Here is a 17,631-nt window from a genome sequence, read left to right on the forward strand (position 1 = left end):
TCCAGCGATGTCATCTATAGTGAAATGAAACTCAGTGGATGTGTTCTTGAAAGTCTAGGACAAACTTTACGTGTTGAAAAGTAGGATGCTTCATCTCGCTATGGAAAGGTGAGAAAGCACTATAGATTACAAATTGCTTTGAACAAGATGCAAAATTAAAGCAGCTAAATAATTCATCAACTGTTATACCTTAACTACTTAGCTCAAATTTATTGTGCTGACAAAACAAAGCTTAAAAACTTAAATTAAAGGATATAATTGCAGATGAAAACTGAAACAGACGCTCTAAAACCGTTATGGCTCACTAATGGTTTTATTGTGAAATTTGCACAGGAAGTCACAGATCTAACTTTATCTACCTTGACAGTGGTGGACAACTGCGTGATGTGAATACTGAAGGACATCAGTGCTTTAGAGCTGCAGCACTGAGGAAGGATTCACATCACGCAGAAGCTGAGTTCACCCACAGCCCCAAAACACACCATGCACTCACTGATACCATCATTGCTCGAAAGGATCAGTTTGCTGTTTTTTGCATTAAAGCTCATCACAAGGTCAATGCAGTCACCCAAGACATAAAAACACTGCTGCAACTCCCTCATAACGATGCGTCATGGCCGATCTGACTCTATCCAAGGGGAACTCAGGTTCCATTGTGCAATGATACAAAATAACACAATGTAGGTTAACTATGACCTCCAAGCAACCTTTAGCAGTCATCATTTCAGAAAACATCTGATAGTACCACTAATCTCCAGTTTTCTTCTAATATTATTCTTAATAATAAAAAAAGAATCCAATAAAAGAATTGTCTCGAAGCAATAAATACAGAGGTTGACACCTTAAACTCAAAGATCAGTTTTCCAGTTCTGTGACCTCATCTGACCTATGCAGACTCCTCAGTTTGATGCATGTTTTAAAAGCATCTACACGTCACTATGACCGGGGACCTTAACACTTAATTTGCCTTATTTTTGTCAAAAGTGCTTTTAATTTGAAACAATTTGGCAGTAGTCAGTAATAGGATTTGTGCACATGTGCAGTCACAGACCTGAGCGCTATACAGCGTCCCCTTCAGGCTCTTGTTTCCAGACAGAAGCCATTCTGTTTCACACTCAGGGCCTGAGCTCCTTCTGGAGGATCATTCAGTAATCTGGATTAAAGGGGAAACAGTACTCAGATCAAAGTTCACATGGCATTTCTGCAGAACACGGAATTAGTTTACAACACATAGAAATATGTATTTGAACAAATTGGGGATCATTTTATGCGTAAGGCTACATCAGGCTTAACTTAAACATTGCTCTCCTAACTTTTCTAAGAACAAAATGTAACAAAGAATTAAAGATATAAATGTTCTGAATTGTTATTAATTATTATTATTATCAATCTGTGCACCAGCAAGTTGGTTATATAAAAAAAAAAATCATCAAACAGGAATTAAGTGTAAACCTCTTTAATGCAGCAACAAATTGGACAAAACTTAAAACAGGAATTAAAATTAAAATTTATAATGTATATAGTATATGAAAATAGAAGTGGAGTTAATAGATTGGACTCACCATGACCCGACCCAGCTATTTTAGTCAGTATCAGCACAATACCCGATATCGGTGCATCCCTAGGACAAGTAATGGAATACTGCTCTGCTGAATTTCAACCACCTGCCTGAAATAGAGCCAGCTAACCTTGCTTTATTGCTCTACATCAATTAAATAAAGAGGACTTAATACATGTTATACATTGTTAAACATGAGTAACGTTTCTATACATTCATTCAATTAAAATACAAATATGGAACTAATGTATTGATGTAAAAACTACTCACAACCTTTACTACTTTGCAGAGTCCAGATCTGCAAACCAGACCAGAGACTTAAGGCTGGAAAAAGGACATTGACTTTAAGAGTGAATACTATTATTATTTTGTTTCATGCATGTTATCAATTTAGTTCTATTTCTATAAAAATCTGTTGTCCCTGTTTTGATGGTATACTATAAATCAACAGGCATTTCTCTTTAAAGCACAGGTGCTACTTATAACATTAACAATTGCCCTGTTTTATTCTGAAGTTCTAGTAAGCAAATACAGCTCCAGTGAGCCAGGACCCAGAAACTGAGGCAGCCAATAGAAAAACAGCGATCATTCATTTTTAATCTTGATTCCTTATGTGAAAAAAAACAACTGTGTAGACCACAATGAACTGGCATCAGAAAACACAGCAAACCTAAGAGGTGTGTCACCTTAACCCACTTTCCAGAAAACAACTGATCTTGTGAGAAATGATGACAAATATTAAAAGAATTCCTTCCAAAACCATAAGCAGTTCTGATGAAATAAAACCTAATTATCTGATAAACATGAAGCTTATCTTCCCCATGTGCATCAATCATTAATGAACCGCCTACTCAGGGCAAATGGGGTTTGCAGCTCTCGAGAACTAACCTTTGAACGGCTGCGATTACAAAAAGGTTTCCTTTTATTTGCCGAAAGCTGATAAACTAGGATTATAAAAGTCCCTCTCACAGAGAAGGAAGTCTGTGCAGTGTGAAGGTGTGGTTTGAGATATGGTAATATGGTTTCCCTGCTTTGTCGAATATTCAACAAGTGAATCATGACAAAGCAAAGAGAGTACAGGATAAAAAAACAAAAACATTTTCAATCTTAATTAAGAAAACTGATATTTATTTACATAAGACTTTGGCAACATAAGATATTTACAATCTGAATCAATCATTAGGCGCTTCCCTTTCACTTTAAAGAAGGTTTATGACAAAAAACAAAACAAACTAATAAATAAACATGAATAGTATTTATATCAACAAACTTTAGACTTTAGACTTGATTGTAAATTTGCTTATTACAATTTTGAGAAACAATGATGACATAATATCACCATTACAAACATTCTAGCTTCACAGAGACCCGTGCAGGAAACATGGCATACTTTGATAAAACCATTTATAGGAAAAGTTTTAAAACATCTTGGCATAGCTTTTCAACTCGGTGCTAAAACTACCTGTAATCTTAAAACGCCCTGATAAAAACAGAAACCACTGTTTGAAACAGAAAGTCTCAGCGTTGGCGGAGGAGACTGAAAGGGAAATTCATTCATTCATTCATCTGAAAAGCCTTTGAAGTGGTGCTTGAATTCAGGCGGTGCTTGAAAGACATCTTTCAGATCGGGAATAAAAAGCACTGCTGATGAACCGCGGCTGAGAAAAAGTCTCACAGCTTCACATTAAAACACTGGGATGGACAATCCTTTTTGCTTTGCTTGCCAGACGGTTTAGTGGTTCAGTGCAGCAGCCTCTTCCTGCTGTAGGTCTTCCCCGTGTTTGAGCGTCTGATTGGCTGGCTGAAGGGAGAGCCGTCCACTCCATCAGCGTCCATCTTCCTTCCTGATGCGGCTTCATCTACAAAGTTTAGGAGATAATGAGGATTGTTTTCGTAACTTACAATAAGGGGAATGTTAAGTTCATTGTTTTAATCAGGCCAGTGAAAGAGGAAAAGTGACTTTCATTGTAGTTATTGGATTGTCAGTATTGTTGTAAGATGCACTTATTTTAAATGTGAACCTAAACTCTTAATATTTCCCTTGATTTAAAAAAATAGACTTAAACCAAACATAAAAAAAAAACTGGAGACAACAGCCCTCAATAGTGTTGACATACAGTATAGAAGTTAATAATTTGTATTTTATAACTGATTGTAATTGGATAAAGTATGCAGCAGTATAGTAGACCTGCTTCCCTGTCACATTTACAAATATTACTGATATTTGACTGATATATTACAGAATCAGAAAACATTAACGACAAAAGTCGTTGTCAAATAATATCTCAGTTGCAGAAAAATATGTACATCAGTCTTGGAAGGTTCAAAACCGGCTTTTGTTATTGTAGATATGACATGTGGCTCGTAGATAATGGCTTTAATTAACTGTCAAAATAAAACATATCTGTAAAAACACAAGCATTATAAATCTTACCTTTAAAGTTTGGCGTTCTCTTACTAGAGGAACCCGTTTTTCCCTTGAACAACAATGGAGAGCTGGTGAGGGCCAAAATCGCACTCGCCGTCACCGTGTTCCTCACCTTTGAGCTGGGGGGAGTCGCCACTGTCAAGATGCAGAAAACACTGTGATGAAATGATGTTTTTATTCTGTAATTTTATGCAATAATTACTTAACATTTAATATCTCAAAAACAATTATTTTTAAAGCCAAGACACGATTTAAATGGTGGCTCTACATCAAGCTCTAAAAAACCCCCAAAAAACGTTCAATATTTTATAATTCAATTGTCACTTATATTATTTTAAATACATGTAACATTAAATTTAATTTCAGTCATCTATCCCCCAAACTACATAACTATTGATCACAACTTTACACCTATGAACATACACTAAGTAATGTGTAATAACACAGAAGCTATTTAAAGTATCTTAGGTGTGATGTGTGAACAGAAGCTTACTCGTCTTGACTTCTCCACCTCCAGCGGCCCAGATGATGTCTTCTTCTGCTCTCTGAGGATCCGCACCGTCAGCCAGCTTCTCCACCCAGTACAAGTCCTCCCCTGGAGAAAGAGGGGATCCATCTCCTCCAGCTGGGGATGACTGTTTGGAAGCCAAAGCAAATATCACCGCTTTGCTGCTTGAGAGCTCATCCGTGTCCTCGACGTCCTGCAGCCTGCTAACTCCAAGCTCAGCTTCCTCCAGCAGCTCCGCCAGCAACGGCTCCCCCTTCAGGCCACGATCCTTGCCTCCGCCCACACCGATCTGAGCTCTCTTCCTGCGAGGCCAGCTGCTGAAGTTGTCTGGGGTCGCCTTCCCTACACTCTGAGGCGAGGGGGTCAGGGGAATGATGTCTGCAGTTGCCACTGGAGACATCGTTCCAGCAGGATGGCGTGTAGGGGTGTAAGACTGGCAGATGTAAGTTTGGACGCTTCCGCCTTTTCCCGGAGTGCTCTTAGCCGGAGTGACATGAGTACAGATAGATGGTGAAACACATCCAGGATCTCTGTGCTTGGAGAACAAAGCCAAGGGGCTTTCCATCTGAGAAGGTTTTACACAAACTAAAGGGCTCGGACCTCCATCTGAGGCCAAATCGCCCGCATTCATGGAATCCGTGCGTTTGATTTTGAGCTTGGGAAGTCCTGATGTCTGCATTTCCAGTTCCACTTGGTAAGTCAGAGGATTGGGCGTAGCCATGTCCTTTTGTCGACTAAGTCTCGCCAGGCCTCTCGGGGTTGAAATCCGAGGGGATTCATTCCCGTAGCCCAAACGAGCAGCAGCCTCCCTCTGTTGGCGGTCCGGGGTCTGCCGGAAGCCGTAGATCCGGCCAGGTGTGCCTTGGGGTTGCGCGCGTGATTTAGGAGAGACTGCGTTCGGCAAAAAGTCGTCACTTGACTTTGAGGGCTTACGTGAAAAGCTAATGTTCATCTTGATACCTCCACTAAACTGGGTCTTTACAACTGCAGCGTCTACGATGTCCATACTCTCATCGTCTGTGGATGCGGAGTTAAAACACGAAGATTCAAATTGCTGTGAGTCCGTGTGGGAACTAGAGTCCGTTTCAGAGGTTTGGAAAGGTTCAGCTCGTACCTCGTCTTTTGTACCCGACTGCACGTTCGTTTCCACAAGGTCACAGTTTTCAGTAAAATCCGTGTTTAGTTTTGAGGTAACATTCTCACTAGACTGGGATCTTAAGCCATGTCTGGCGGTTTCAGCACCTTGACCTGACCTTGTTCTTCGCAGGGACTTTGCTGGAGATTTTACTGAAGTGTCCGATATACTATTACATCCCGCCGGTGTAAATACTGGCTTACACGGGGATGCGATGTTTGAACTTTTGCTTGGAGTTCGTCCAGATCGAGTTGTCATTTTGTGAGAAGGACTAGGTGTCTCTGATTGAGTTCTAGTGTTTGGTGAGAGGTGGTGGACTGGAGGTGGTGTTGAATGTGTAGGAGAGATTTCCATCGGACTGACAGTGTCACCTTTTTCAGGTGTTTTCATCCTGTTGTGAAGTTTTTCAGACGACCTCAAAATGACATTTTCAGAAACCCTTACTAGGCTCACTTGACAAGTCTTTTCTGGGGTCTTGAAAATGTCTCTTTTAGTGTTTGTGCCTTTGCCAGGACTGCTGAGCTTGTTGGGCGTTGTCAACAGTCTAGGCGAAGTGCGGGATGCGGTACAAGGAGACTCTGGCACTTTGAAAGTAACACTGTTCTCCAACACTCTGCATTTTCGAGGGGACGGAGACCAGGTGACACTCTTCTTTGGAGTCTTAGAAATGGGGCTATTGAGAAGATGTAATCCAGAAGAAGAGTGGCATTCATCCAAGGCCTTGACCGGAGTCCTGAGGATACCCTTCAGTGGACTCCTCAGAGGGCTCTCCTTTGTCGGTGTCTCTACCACAAGAGTCTGTCTGGCTGGAGATCTGAAAGGACTTCCTCTCAGAGCCATACCAAGTTCACGAGAGCTCCCTGCCACAGGGCTCTGTGGAACAGGGAAAACACGCATCCTTGATGGAGGTGGGGTTTTGGGGGACCTTGGGGTTCGAGGGGTCTTGGGTGTTGTGATCTCTTGCATGGCTCTCCCACGTTTGCCGGGTGACCTTGTTGGAGTTTTATTTGGACTCTGGAACAAAAACACACACAAAGAAAGTCATTAAACCTGCAATAAACTTGATTTGTTTGAACACCACATCGACAGATTAAGTTACGTTGAGCTTGTTAACAAACATTTCCTTACTTACATATCCAACAGTCACAGAGCAACATTAGCCTTTATTTATGTGGAGTTCATTATTCACTCTCTTTTAGCTCTGGTTTTGGTCTCCACCAATTCCTGAGGGAAATGAGTGTCTGTTTAGTTGCTAAATGTTCCATTATGTTCTCCAGCTGGTCGTTAAATGTGTCTGTCGGCTGATTGGCGCCGAGCAAAAGTGTACAGTGGTAGAAATAATGTTTTGAATAGACTTTTAGAGCTTTTTCAACTAAAAACAGGCGATAATAGAACCCTGAGAGTGAATCAAAACACATAAGTTGTGGCCTTGATAAAAATGGGCTAAAACTCACTATAAAGCTCAGTAAAGCCAAATGGAGCTACAAAGAGATTTGGGTGATGATTATCTGTAGGTTCATCACTGTAATACAGTCAGGTTGTTTTCACATTATCATGTGATACGCTGTTATTATAACATTATTTATTATAGCCTCAAGTGTGACAACGAAACAGTTTTAGAATTTGACCTTATACCCTGTGAACCCTTTTTTGTAGTTCTTATTCTGAACTCAGTTAAGGGATGGATCAGCAGATGAGGAGGATCGGAAGATGGGTGAATTAATGGATTGATAGTGGAATAAAATGGATGTCACACATTAATTGTTCAAGCAGTGCTAAACATTACATGGACATATATATTTAAAAGATACAAGGAAAACTATATAAAATATGAAAAGATGCTTTAGGCATTTGCCATTTTGAGAAAGGACATCAGTGTGGTCTATATTTCATTGTTTCAGGAAATTGTTTAAAATCTGCTTGTGCAACAACAAATTTCTAACTTTAAAAACATTAGGTATTACACAGGGTAGGGTTAAATTAAAGTACGCTTGCAGTTATAGTCTGCGAGCAAAAACTTACAGTCCTTTTTTTCTAGCTGTGGGTACAAAAAGAATCAAATGCATGTTTCGTTGGACTGGAGAAGCTTCAATATAACTTGGTACTGGGTTATATCAGTCAATACATTAAAGGTATCTAGTATCAATAAGAAAAAAAAATACCTTACCTCAAAGACACTGGAGTCTGTGAGCAGCCTCGACCTGGTGAGCCTGGTTGCACCAGACTGTTCAGAAGGACGACTGGGGGAACGGGCAGCCCCAAAAAGAAGACGCATGGGAGATCGAACTGTTTTTACGTTAACATCACTGATCTTGCCATCGCTGAGGGAAAGCTGGGATGCAGAGAGAGCTCTGTCCAGGTTGCGGGAGCGAGGTTGAGAACTCGAGTAGAAGACGTTCGAGTGTCTTCGAGCAAACGTCTTTAACCGTGGGCTCCTTCTCAGGTCTGAAACAGAACCAACGAACAGAGAGTTATGTTAGTAAGTTATGGGTAGAGATTTAAGGAAACAAATCAATACATAAACTAAACTAAATTAACTAAAATGTCAATCGTCAAACTAAAGAGGATTGAAAAGCACTAAAAATGTTTAACAGTACTTAGAATTGATTTATAAATAATCATAAATAAGTAACCATAATTGTTTTTTAGTGAAATTAAGTCTTAATCCAATATTAAAATAATAATGAATGAGCCATTTTATTTCAAAGCATATTAGTCTCAAATTTTGTTCATGTAAATTTTACAATAAATATGCGTTAATAACATAAAACCCCAATACTTCTCCTGTGTCTAAATCTCTTATTATTTTCTTCATTTCAAAAGACTACACATACCTTTGTCGTGTAATTAAACACAAGACAAATCCAGACTATACTTCTTACATTTGTGTACATTTATTTAGTGTGGAAAAACAACAAAAGACCGTAATATCAGTAAATTACCGTCTGCAGGTTTTACTGGTGACTCTTCCACAATGGACTCCTCAGTTGGTACAGAGCTCCTGAAAACAAAAACACAACAGTTAACATTTTCAAGTCACAATAATTAGCAACTTTAGATCATTTTTGGGTCACAAAATACATATAATTACTGAGGAAATGAAAAGAAACTCCTTAATAAGGCAAACTGTTGATGAATACATACCTTCCCATTTTCTGTCTGTATAGGAGTCGACTGGACACTTGCTTGTGGTGGGGGGTTTCACACACTTTATTTGTCAGAAGTTTTTGCCTCTCTGAAAAGCAAGATTTTTTTTACATTTAACTGGATGTTTGGAGGGGGAAAACTCCCGCCACAAAAAATACACAAAACCTCTGTCAGTCTAACAGTCAATAACAAGGTTAAATGGCTAAATACTGAAAGTAAAAAGTTCTCGCATGCAGATAAAAGTTCAGCTTTCGTTTCTTCATTTACAGTTTTTCTTCTAATTAATCTGCAATAAGGAATCGTCTACCTTCAGATTCAAGAGACCGCTTGCGTTTCAAGCCTTCCACTGCGGACACAGACTGGCTCCTTGGCAGCTTGGCTTTCTTTGAGGGGGAAACAATCTCTTCGTTGAACAGGTTTCTTCTCACCTTTGTCACCTCTGTGGACAATCAGAACATGGTGTTTATTTAGGACTCTCATCTCAACATGACAATGCCCACTACTAAATGTCGAAGGTGATGCTGCTGTTTTCTGAAGATGTTTTGGACTCAATTTGAAGCAATTAATTCATGCTGCTCAAACCTACAGGACGTTAACATTTTGTATTGAAAAGATACGATTTAGGGTTGAGCAGGTAAGTGTAGCTGGTTGTGTTTAAGTTATGAATAAAATAGAACATACCTTGTGTTTCTTGTTTCCGAGGTTTAGGTTGTGGTTCTGCAACAGGTTTCTCCAAAGCAACAAGGACCTTTGATTTGGACTAATCAAAGCACAATAAATCAGGTTAGGTAATCTGGATTAAACAGGACAACTCGGTAAGCATTTGAGAAATTAGACGATCAGAAACGCATTTAAATGTCTATACATATTTGGATGACACTAATCTGGTTAAAACCCCAAAATTAGAGGTGTTGTGAAATTACTAGTTGATCAAAGTTTTATAATTATCTAACAGAAATATGAGCAGTTATTAATTATCTATGGTCATCTTACAGCTCTTGTAGTCTTTTTGGGGATCTCTATTTGGCGAAGACTCTGTGATGATTCAGTCATGCTGCGGTGACGAGTCAGCATCCCACTCCTAAAAAAAGAAAAAAAGAAGAGCAAAGAACCCTTAAAATTCTGACAAATTATATATCTCATGGTTTAATCAATAAAATAGTTAATAATAATGTAATGATTATGAATCCATTCCAGTGAAATTAAATCATAATCATCTCCACTCAAATGTCTCCTCTTTGTTGTAGTATATAAGTATTTTTATTGATTTATTTCAGGCCTTTCCTGATTTTCCATAAAAACACAACGGTCATTCCAGCAAACACACAGCCTCCCTCACCTCCTCTTGCTGGCGGAGCGATCCCGCAGGTCCTGCAGACCGTCTCTGCCATCTGAAAGCATGCTGTGTGTGGACAGGGAAGGTGAGGAGGCTGACGGAGAAATACTGTCCTTGGCAACTGACTCGTCGCTGAAGAAGTCAGAAGGCAGAACGGCCAGCAGAGCCTCAGGGAGCTGAGTGCCCAGACTATGGTAGATGTCTGCAAGCACTCTGGGGACGGCGGTCAGGAACCTGCCACGACACGGAAAGAATATGGTTAGATTCTAACAACTATAGATGAGAAAGCTCACTTTAAAGCACTGCTTCCAATTACTATTCAATGCTGTAATGCAACAAGTTGGTGATAAAACTGGCTATTTTTCAACATTTTTCGTTTTTCAAACTAAAGATTTATGGCAATCAAAAAGCAAAAGTATGTTTTTAAAATAAGTTAAGAGTGCAGGACACTCTAAATTAATTAGTAACTAAATATATGGTCACTCCTATGGATGTCATCAATAACTACAGCTTCTATTTAGCCTTTAACTATGATCTTACTTTGTTTCCAAACAAATCAGCTTTGATACATTTAATCTAGCAAGAAAATTATTAATAATCATTTATTCTTCTTTTGACTGATCTGGGAAAAAACAAAAAACAAAAATAAAACCCATCCCTGCAGCCCCTCACACACTTACCCTTGGAGGACTTCGTCTCCAAGAAACCTTGCTAGGCAAACTGGGTCTTTTGTTAAAGAGATAATCCGGAGCATTTCAGACACCTGAGGAACAGAAGAGGTAGGAATTTACTTTTATTGTTTGCGCTATTGTGCAATTAATGGAGTTCAAGACATAAATTTTGCTGTTAAAAATGTTTTCTGGCTGTTAATAAAAAATACATTAAATGTGGGACTATTTAAATACAATCTGAAATCTGATATTTTGTGATGTTAACGTAGGCAATAAGTAACATATATGATTCTGTTTACTGTCATTCCAAGAAGACGAACAATAGCAACTAGCCAAATATTGACAGAATGACAGTGCTAAACTTAATACTTTGTAGCTAGTGTTACCCTTCTGACCTTTGCCATTTCATAAAAAAAATGATTCAACTGCACCCGTGACCCAATGGCGAGCAGCTTACCTCCTCTGCCATCTGATCAACATCCAGTGAGTCAGACTGCTCCGTGGAGAAAAGTCTGCACAACTCCAGCCTCAGCAATGCCTGAAGCTTGCACCTAGAGGACACAGCTAGTGTTACAATTGATTTGACCTTGGAATAGAATTAACTTTGATTCATGGAGGATGATGAGCACACGTTTATTCGCAAAGACCAGCCACAAACAGACAAACTCATTTTACACCTCGTAGAGAGCCAGTATGACCACAGACAGGTAAATGAGTTTTACTGACTCTAAAAACAAGATAACACACAAAAAGGTATAAAGCACTCACTCTCTGACTTTGCCATCGACATCAGCAGATGTGCCATAGAGCTGCCTCACTGATTTGCTGGACTTGAGAAGGTGCTGCTGGACAAACAGGGACGTCTTTACCTGCAAAGAAGGGATAACATTTTAGATATGCAAATTAATAACAGTCCAACTGTTCAACTAGACTTATATGTGCTTTTATGTGATGCACTAAAAGCTTTCATTATTATTATCCTACAGTAGGCATGTAAATCTAAAATAAAACATTTAATCTGGAAATGTACTAAATAATAAAAAAAAAAATTGTCAACAGAAATCACAATGTATGATTATCCCCCATTGTGCGTCACAAGCATCTATCAATTCATCCAGAGTAAAATGATAATAACCAATCTGCTGTAACGATGACAGAGGGTCAGGTCATAATCTGGAAATACATTTAAAGCTTCCACGTGTCTCACCTGCAGGTCTGATTCTGTCACGAGGAAGGCTTTCACAGCGAACAGGAGCTGCTGGACACCAGTGAGGAGGGAGGAGTCTCTCTCTGCCATCGTCTTCTCATAGCTGCACTTCAGATGAGACAGCAGCTCTGCCTCACTAGAGAAACCTGAGCAAAGGGAGAAGAGATACAACAAAAATAGATTAGTGACGTTATCAAAAGTTGAGCGTAGAATGCTTATCCACTTTAGCAGGTTGATAATTTGAGTAGGGTTGTTTTAACAGGGACACTCACTGATGGTTTTGGTTCCTCCGGATTTGTTCCTGTCACTTGAACGTCTCTTCACCGGTCTGTCGGGCCCCCTGACCTCGGCGCCAAGCTGCTCAGCCTCGGCCTGGTCTTTTTGGGCTTTGACGTTCAGCCGCGCCACATTCAACATCTGCAGGGAGCGGCTCATTGTCTTCATCTTCTGTTTCACCGGTGTGCGTTGGGCGCCACCTGTCGATCAAGGATGGGAAATGATACGATCAACATTTAGTGCCGCTTTCCCTCATGATACAATTTTGACAAGAAAATACTGGAAACTAAACTTTATTTTCCCCATTTTCTCACAATTGAAATCCCAATATTCAAAATTTTACTTTAATACTTTTACAAATGTCTCAACCTTTGTAGAAATCCTGGAATATACAGAAAAATTGATATTGGCTTCCTCACGTTTCTTTCCCCTCTTGGCGTCTGCGCCCCGGGATGTTTGATACAATTCAGCCAGATCACTGATCAGCTCCTGCTGTAGGACAGACAACTCCTCCTCTTCTCTCTGCTCAGGCACTGCATCCAGCAACCTGTTCAACAAAGTAAGTAAAACATCAGGGCCATTCGTCACTTTATGTGCGAAGTATGAGTTGGTTTAATCTGCCTTTGATCATTTTAGTTTTTTAAACTTTATAGAAATTCTTGTGTAAAAAGTGCGATGTACAAATTCTACAAAATGTTTTTAAATCTTACCTCATTGACTCCATTAGATGGGAACTCAATCCTGACTGGTCGGACTGAGGGAACCAACTGTCCAGCACACATGTCGTCAGCGGGCAAAGGCTGACTTCCTGCTGAGCCCACTCAGGAACCTGATGATCCTTTGGTTGGTCTGAGGGATAAAAACTGCAATGAACAGCTAGCAATACATAACTATAGGGTTACCATCAACCACGTTTAAAAGTTTTGATGTCTCTAATGTTTGCAATTTCCATGAGGCATTAACAGGTTAGTAACTTAAAAATTAATAAATAAAATAAAAACAGCCATTACATATGATAAAATGAAAATAAGATTATTATACCATCCTGTTAAAGTATAGTAAATGTACCAATGAACTGTGTACTTTTAACAGCTATAAGTCAACCCCAACCTTTTGGTAACTATTTTGTGACATAAACACCTGTGTATGACAAAATACTGAAATGTTTCCAAAGATATCCGTTTAATTTTAAACCCTTAATATCATATACAATTTATCCTCACCATCAACAGTGTCCTCATCCTCATCCTCCTCCATGATGTCATACACTACTCCCAGAACACTGCTCACAACTTCTGGCAGGTCAGCCGAGGTTTCTGCTGTGGCAGGGGCGATGATTTCGGTGGTCAGGAACTGATCGTGCTGAGTGACTCCAGACTGGAGGATGGTGAGCAGAGCTGTAGAATTCGACATGGGCGAGAGGATAGCCGAGCACACCAGGCCGCTGTCATTCACCTCAGAAAGCTGGGAGAACAAGCACAAGGCGGAAAAAAGCAGGTTAGTGTTAATCATGTGGGACAAAACATTTTCTTTGGTCAAACGGTAGTGCCTGACAGATAGCAGGTCTACAACCTGCTAAAGTGTCAAAGAAATCACAGGATGAGTAATTTACAGACTGGATACGTATGATTTAGCAGTAGCCCAGAACTGGGTCAGCTGTACTGTACAACTGAAAAATTATTTGCACATGGGCACCATTGCTGACCCATTAATCTTATTTTCATCGTCCTTTCGATGTGAACATGTGCGCATCAAAAGATCTGAAAGAAAGTCTGTAAGAGAGTCATTTTATTTAGGGATTGTTACCGAAACAGTCTTATAGGAGCCATTAAGGCTAAAGACCATAGTATTTATAGTCACCCTGATGCTTCTAACCTGCTCTGTGTTAGAGCTGTGGAGGAGCTCTCCATACACATACAAACACACACAGAAAAATCAGCAAACAGCATTTTAGAGGCTGCATTGGAGAAAGTGAACTAAACCAGGCGAAGAAGTGAAGATTACTCGGGACAACAACAACATCACTCGTTGCTGTAAGTGCAATGAAACCTTTGCATGTATGAGGCCAATCATTTATCAATACACCTGTTCAACATAAACATGATGTAGAATGATACATTAGTCTGTCTATCCGCAGTCTCTCACCCATAGCTGACGTTTTTTTTTGTTTTGTTTTTTACAAGAAATGCATGCTAGCTCTGCCAATAGCATTTTGTTACAAACATCGGAAGTATTTTGTTGACCTGCCTCTTAGTGGAGGCTCTGATTGAAGTCAAATTCCACTTTAGTAAGTATTGTCGCACATCACAGATTTTTCTATTACCATTAAGGCATAATGGGCCCCTTGTTAAAAACAGCAATGTTGTGTTTGGATGTCTCACCATGTGCAGACTATGAGAAGACAGCTCCTTCAGGAGATTCTGGAAGGCAGCAGCTGATCCCTGGTCACTGCTACTGGAGCACTGTAGCACCCATGACTCTGTGGATGTCTGCGTCAGTGAGGAGTCATCCCAGTCCTGCAGCACTCCTTTCAGACGCACTTCCACCGACTCTGGGAGAAGCCTCTGTCTGCGAGACACTGGCTCAACCATGATGCCACAGCTCTGCTTCATGTCACCTGGGTGGGAGAAGAATAAGGCAATACATTTAAATAATCTTCATTCTCTACTTCATGTTTAATGTGCTTGATTTCCCCCTGCCTGTCACTTGCATCTCATATCAAATTTGCTGCTGTTTGGTTCATGTTACGATTTAGCTGTTTCTTTTAGACATGGTTATGAAGCCTCTTGTCCATTTTCACTCAATCTGCATGCTTAATGTTTTGCACAATGTTTTTCATCTAGTGAGAAAAATATTTTCAAATAAACAAAGTTAAAATCTGAAGACAATGGGGTCGTACAGTATAATGTCTCAAAATGATCTTGAATCTGTATTAAAACTATAGATCACATTTATAGTTTTAACAGCTGCACCTTTTCAGCCATGTTTGAGTCAGATGATGATAAGAGTTCAGTGCCATGTTACCAACCTTGTTCCCACCGCAGAACACCGCCTATGGCAGGAAAAGCCAAGCGGTGGAGCCTTTCAGATGACAGCAGGTATCCGATGCTGGACTTGAATGCAAAAGTCTCTCTCCTGAAGCCTGCGTTTGGATTCTGATTGGAGCAGAGGTTCAGCAGTGCAACCACGGGGATCACTCTGCCGCCCAGCTGAGCTAGGACCCCCGACAGCTTGTCAAAGCCGAGGTGATCCTCACAACGCGTGATCTGCAAGACGACAAGGTATCAAAGTTGCTGAAGTCAGTGGAAATTGGAACATCCTCTTTGGATTGGTGCTATTCTATAACTCACAATGACTGATTAAAGAGCTCGGAGTATGAGGCAATTTCAGGTTTTTGCCTGATCATGCAGGTTTTAAAATATGTACAAATCTATTTCCTCATTTGGTGTTTTGATGATAATAGTGACCAATAGATCATTAAAACATCTCCCATAGGTGCTTTATTGAGTTGATCTTTGATGACAGTAAAGGCCAAAGCATATACTTAAATTGACACCCATCTATGTCTCAACAGGCCAAAAAGTGTGATACACAGTAGCCTAAATGTTGAAATATGAACTTCTACAGCTGCATCAGCTACATGACAGCACTGAGTGACACTTACCTGCTTAACTACTGCAATATTGTTCCAAATATTAAGGATTTTGTTCTATACTACCACAACTAAGTTACACAAAATAGTATAGGAAAGCTGCCCATCTTTCGGCGCAGGCTGAAAACTCACTTCTTCAATAAGTACTACCCTGAGCCCTCCGCTTAGCACTTATTGTATTCGTATTAGTTTGTTGCACTTATTGTATTCTTATCAGTTTGTTTCTGAACTGTACTTTTGCTCTGGTTTATGCTCTTAGACGCTTGTTTAAGAAAGGAGATGCACTTATGACTTCTGGTGACTAGTAGTTCTCTTGAATACCTATGTTGAATACACTTCCTGTAAGTCGCTTTGGATAAAAGCGTCTGCTAAATGACTAATGTAAGTAATGTAATGAAAGCAAAACAATTTACAAAGATATGATTTGCTTTGAACTACAGTACCAGTCAAAAGTTTGGACACACCTTCTCATTCAATGGTTTTTCTTTATTTGTATTTTTTTCTACATTGTAGATTAATATTGAAGACATCCAAACTATGAAGGAACACATATGGAATTATGTGGTAAACAAACAAATGCTCAACAAACCAGAATATGTTTTATATTTTACATTCTTCAAAGTAGTTGAATGAGAAGGTGTGTCCAAACTTTTGACTGGTACTGTATACTAATTTATATATAGTGTGATTTGTGATTTCGTCCAGTTTTTACAGTCCTCTGTGGTGTACTCACTACTCACCTGAGCATGTGATCTGCTGTCAATCCAGTGCAGCACCACCTGTCGTTGCACCAGCATGTCGTGGAGGCCCCTGGGTATTATGAGCTCTGTCACATCTGTGGGCAGGTCACGGCTCCCCAAAGACAGATAGTCCACAAGCTGAGTCCTGGACCGTGGACACTCTGACACAACAAACACCACATTCCTACCATTGTTAGAAACATCATCCTCATGTGAAACACTTGGCTTCCCAGCTGACCTCAGGGACAGTTTAGTGGGAGATGTGATGTCTGGTCTGTCCCACTGGAAGTCCAGCAGTGTCTCTTTGAGTGCTTTTTGGACAGAGACACTGCACTGCTTCTTCTTCTGCTGCTGGGACGTGCAGGGTTTGTCCCTCAGGTCAAACTCCACTTCAAAGTCCTCAAAGGTTTTGTGCTGCAGCTCCTTGAAGTCTGACCCCCTGGATAGGAGGCCTGCACTGCGACCTGTCCTGGAGTGGAAGAACTTATAACCCCATCGTACCTTGTCAAACCCATATGTGTAGCCGAAGTGCAGGAGGGTCTGCAGCATCCCTCTTTTCACCAGATGAGCCTCCACCACCTCCAGCTGATCCCCTGAGTCCACATCTATCACAAACACCACGTTGTGCAGAGCCATGACGTCCTCTGCAGGGTCCCTGACAACCACAAGCCATGTAAACAGGTCAGGCTAACGCTAGCTAGCTAGCTTATCCTGCTAACTAGCTAGCTAGTTAGCATATCTACCACAAAACACTCAAGTTCACGTGATTTATAGTGTTGCATATATGTAGTCCTCGTTGGTTTTTCGATATAACATGGCATTTAAGGTGGAAAAGACGCCAAAAAATAACTATTTATGTTGCAAAAGAGCTTTCCATAACACGCTACGTCCCTCCATGGCCGCCATTTTCCTCCGTCGCCGTCTGTCCTTAACCGTTCGCGCTCCTTGAATAAGAGCCCGCCCCCTTCGCTGT

The 17,631-nt window shown here is 40.3% G+C and overlaps 1 protein-coding gene across 1 annotated transcript; it reads right to left on the reverse strand.

Annotated features, from left to right (window-relative positions):
- Nucleotides 1-2,701: 2,701 nt before the first annotated feature.
- Nucleotides 2,702-17,631, reverse strand: ticrr (TopBP1-interacting, checkpoint, and replication regulator). Its single transcript, XM_054620541.1, has 21 exons — nucleotides 16,659-17,631; nucleotides 15,295-15,532; nucleotides 14,648-14,883; nucleotides 13,490-13,730; nucleotides 12,977-13,115; nucleotides 12,686-12,813; nucleotides 12,263-12,466; nucleotides 11,991-12,136; nucleotides 11,552-11,652; nucleotides 11,241-11,334; nucleotides 10,793-10,875; nucleotides 10,116-10,346; nucleotides 9,770-9,857; nucleotides 9,458-9,536; nucleotides 9,084-9,215; nucleotides 8,774-8,864; nucleotides 8,572-8,630; nucleotides 7,797-8,074; nucleotides 4,480-6,643; nucleotides 3,993-4,121; nucleotides 2,702-3,417 (listed from the first exon to the last, which is right to left on the reverse strand). The coding sequence occupies exons 1-21, from the start codon at nucleotides 17,292-17,294 to the stop codon at nucleotides 3,299-3,301; spliced, it is 5,616 nt and encodes a 1,871-aa protein (XP_054476516.1). The 5' UTR covers nucleotides 17,295-17,631; the 3' UTR covers nucleotides 2,702-3,298.

The sequence above is a fragment of the Anoplopoma fimbria genome, chromosome 19, assembly GCF_027596085.1.
Source record: "Anoplopoma fimbria isolate UVic2021 breed Golden Eagle Sablefish chromosome 19, Afim_UVic_2022, whole genome shotgun sequence".
Lineage (NCBI taxonomy): Eukaryota > Metazoa > Chordata > Actinopteri > Perciformes > Anoplopomatidae > Anoplopoma > Anoplopoma fimbria.

What these genes read in the sequence shown, in the direction of transcription:
- ticrr (XM_054620541.1), bottom strand. Translation starts at nt 17,294, where the DNA reads ATGGCTCTGCACAACGTGGTGTTTGTGATAGATGTGGACTCAGGGGAT. An exon ending in CGGAGGAACCAAAACCATCA is followed by an intron (nt 12,137 to 12,262) that starts GTGAGTGTCCCT and finishes CCCTTTGCTCAG; the next exon opens with GTTTCTCTAGTGAGGCAGAG. An exon ending in TACAGACAGAAAATGGGAAG is followed by an intron (nt 8,631 to 8,773) that starts GTATGTATTCAT and finishes TTTTGTTTTCAG; the next exon opens with GAGCTCTGTACCAACTGAGG.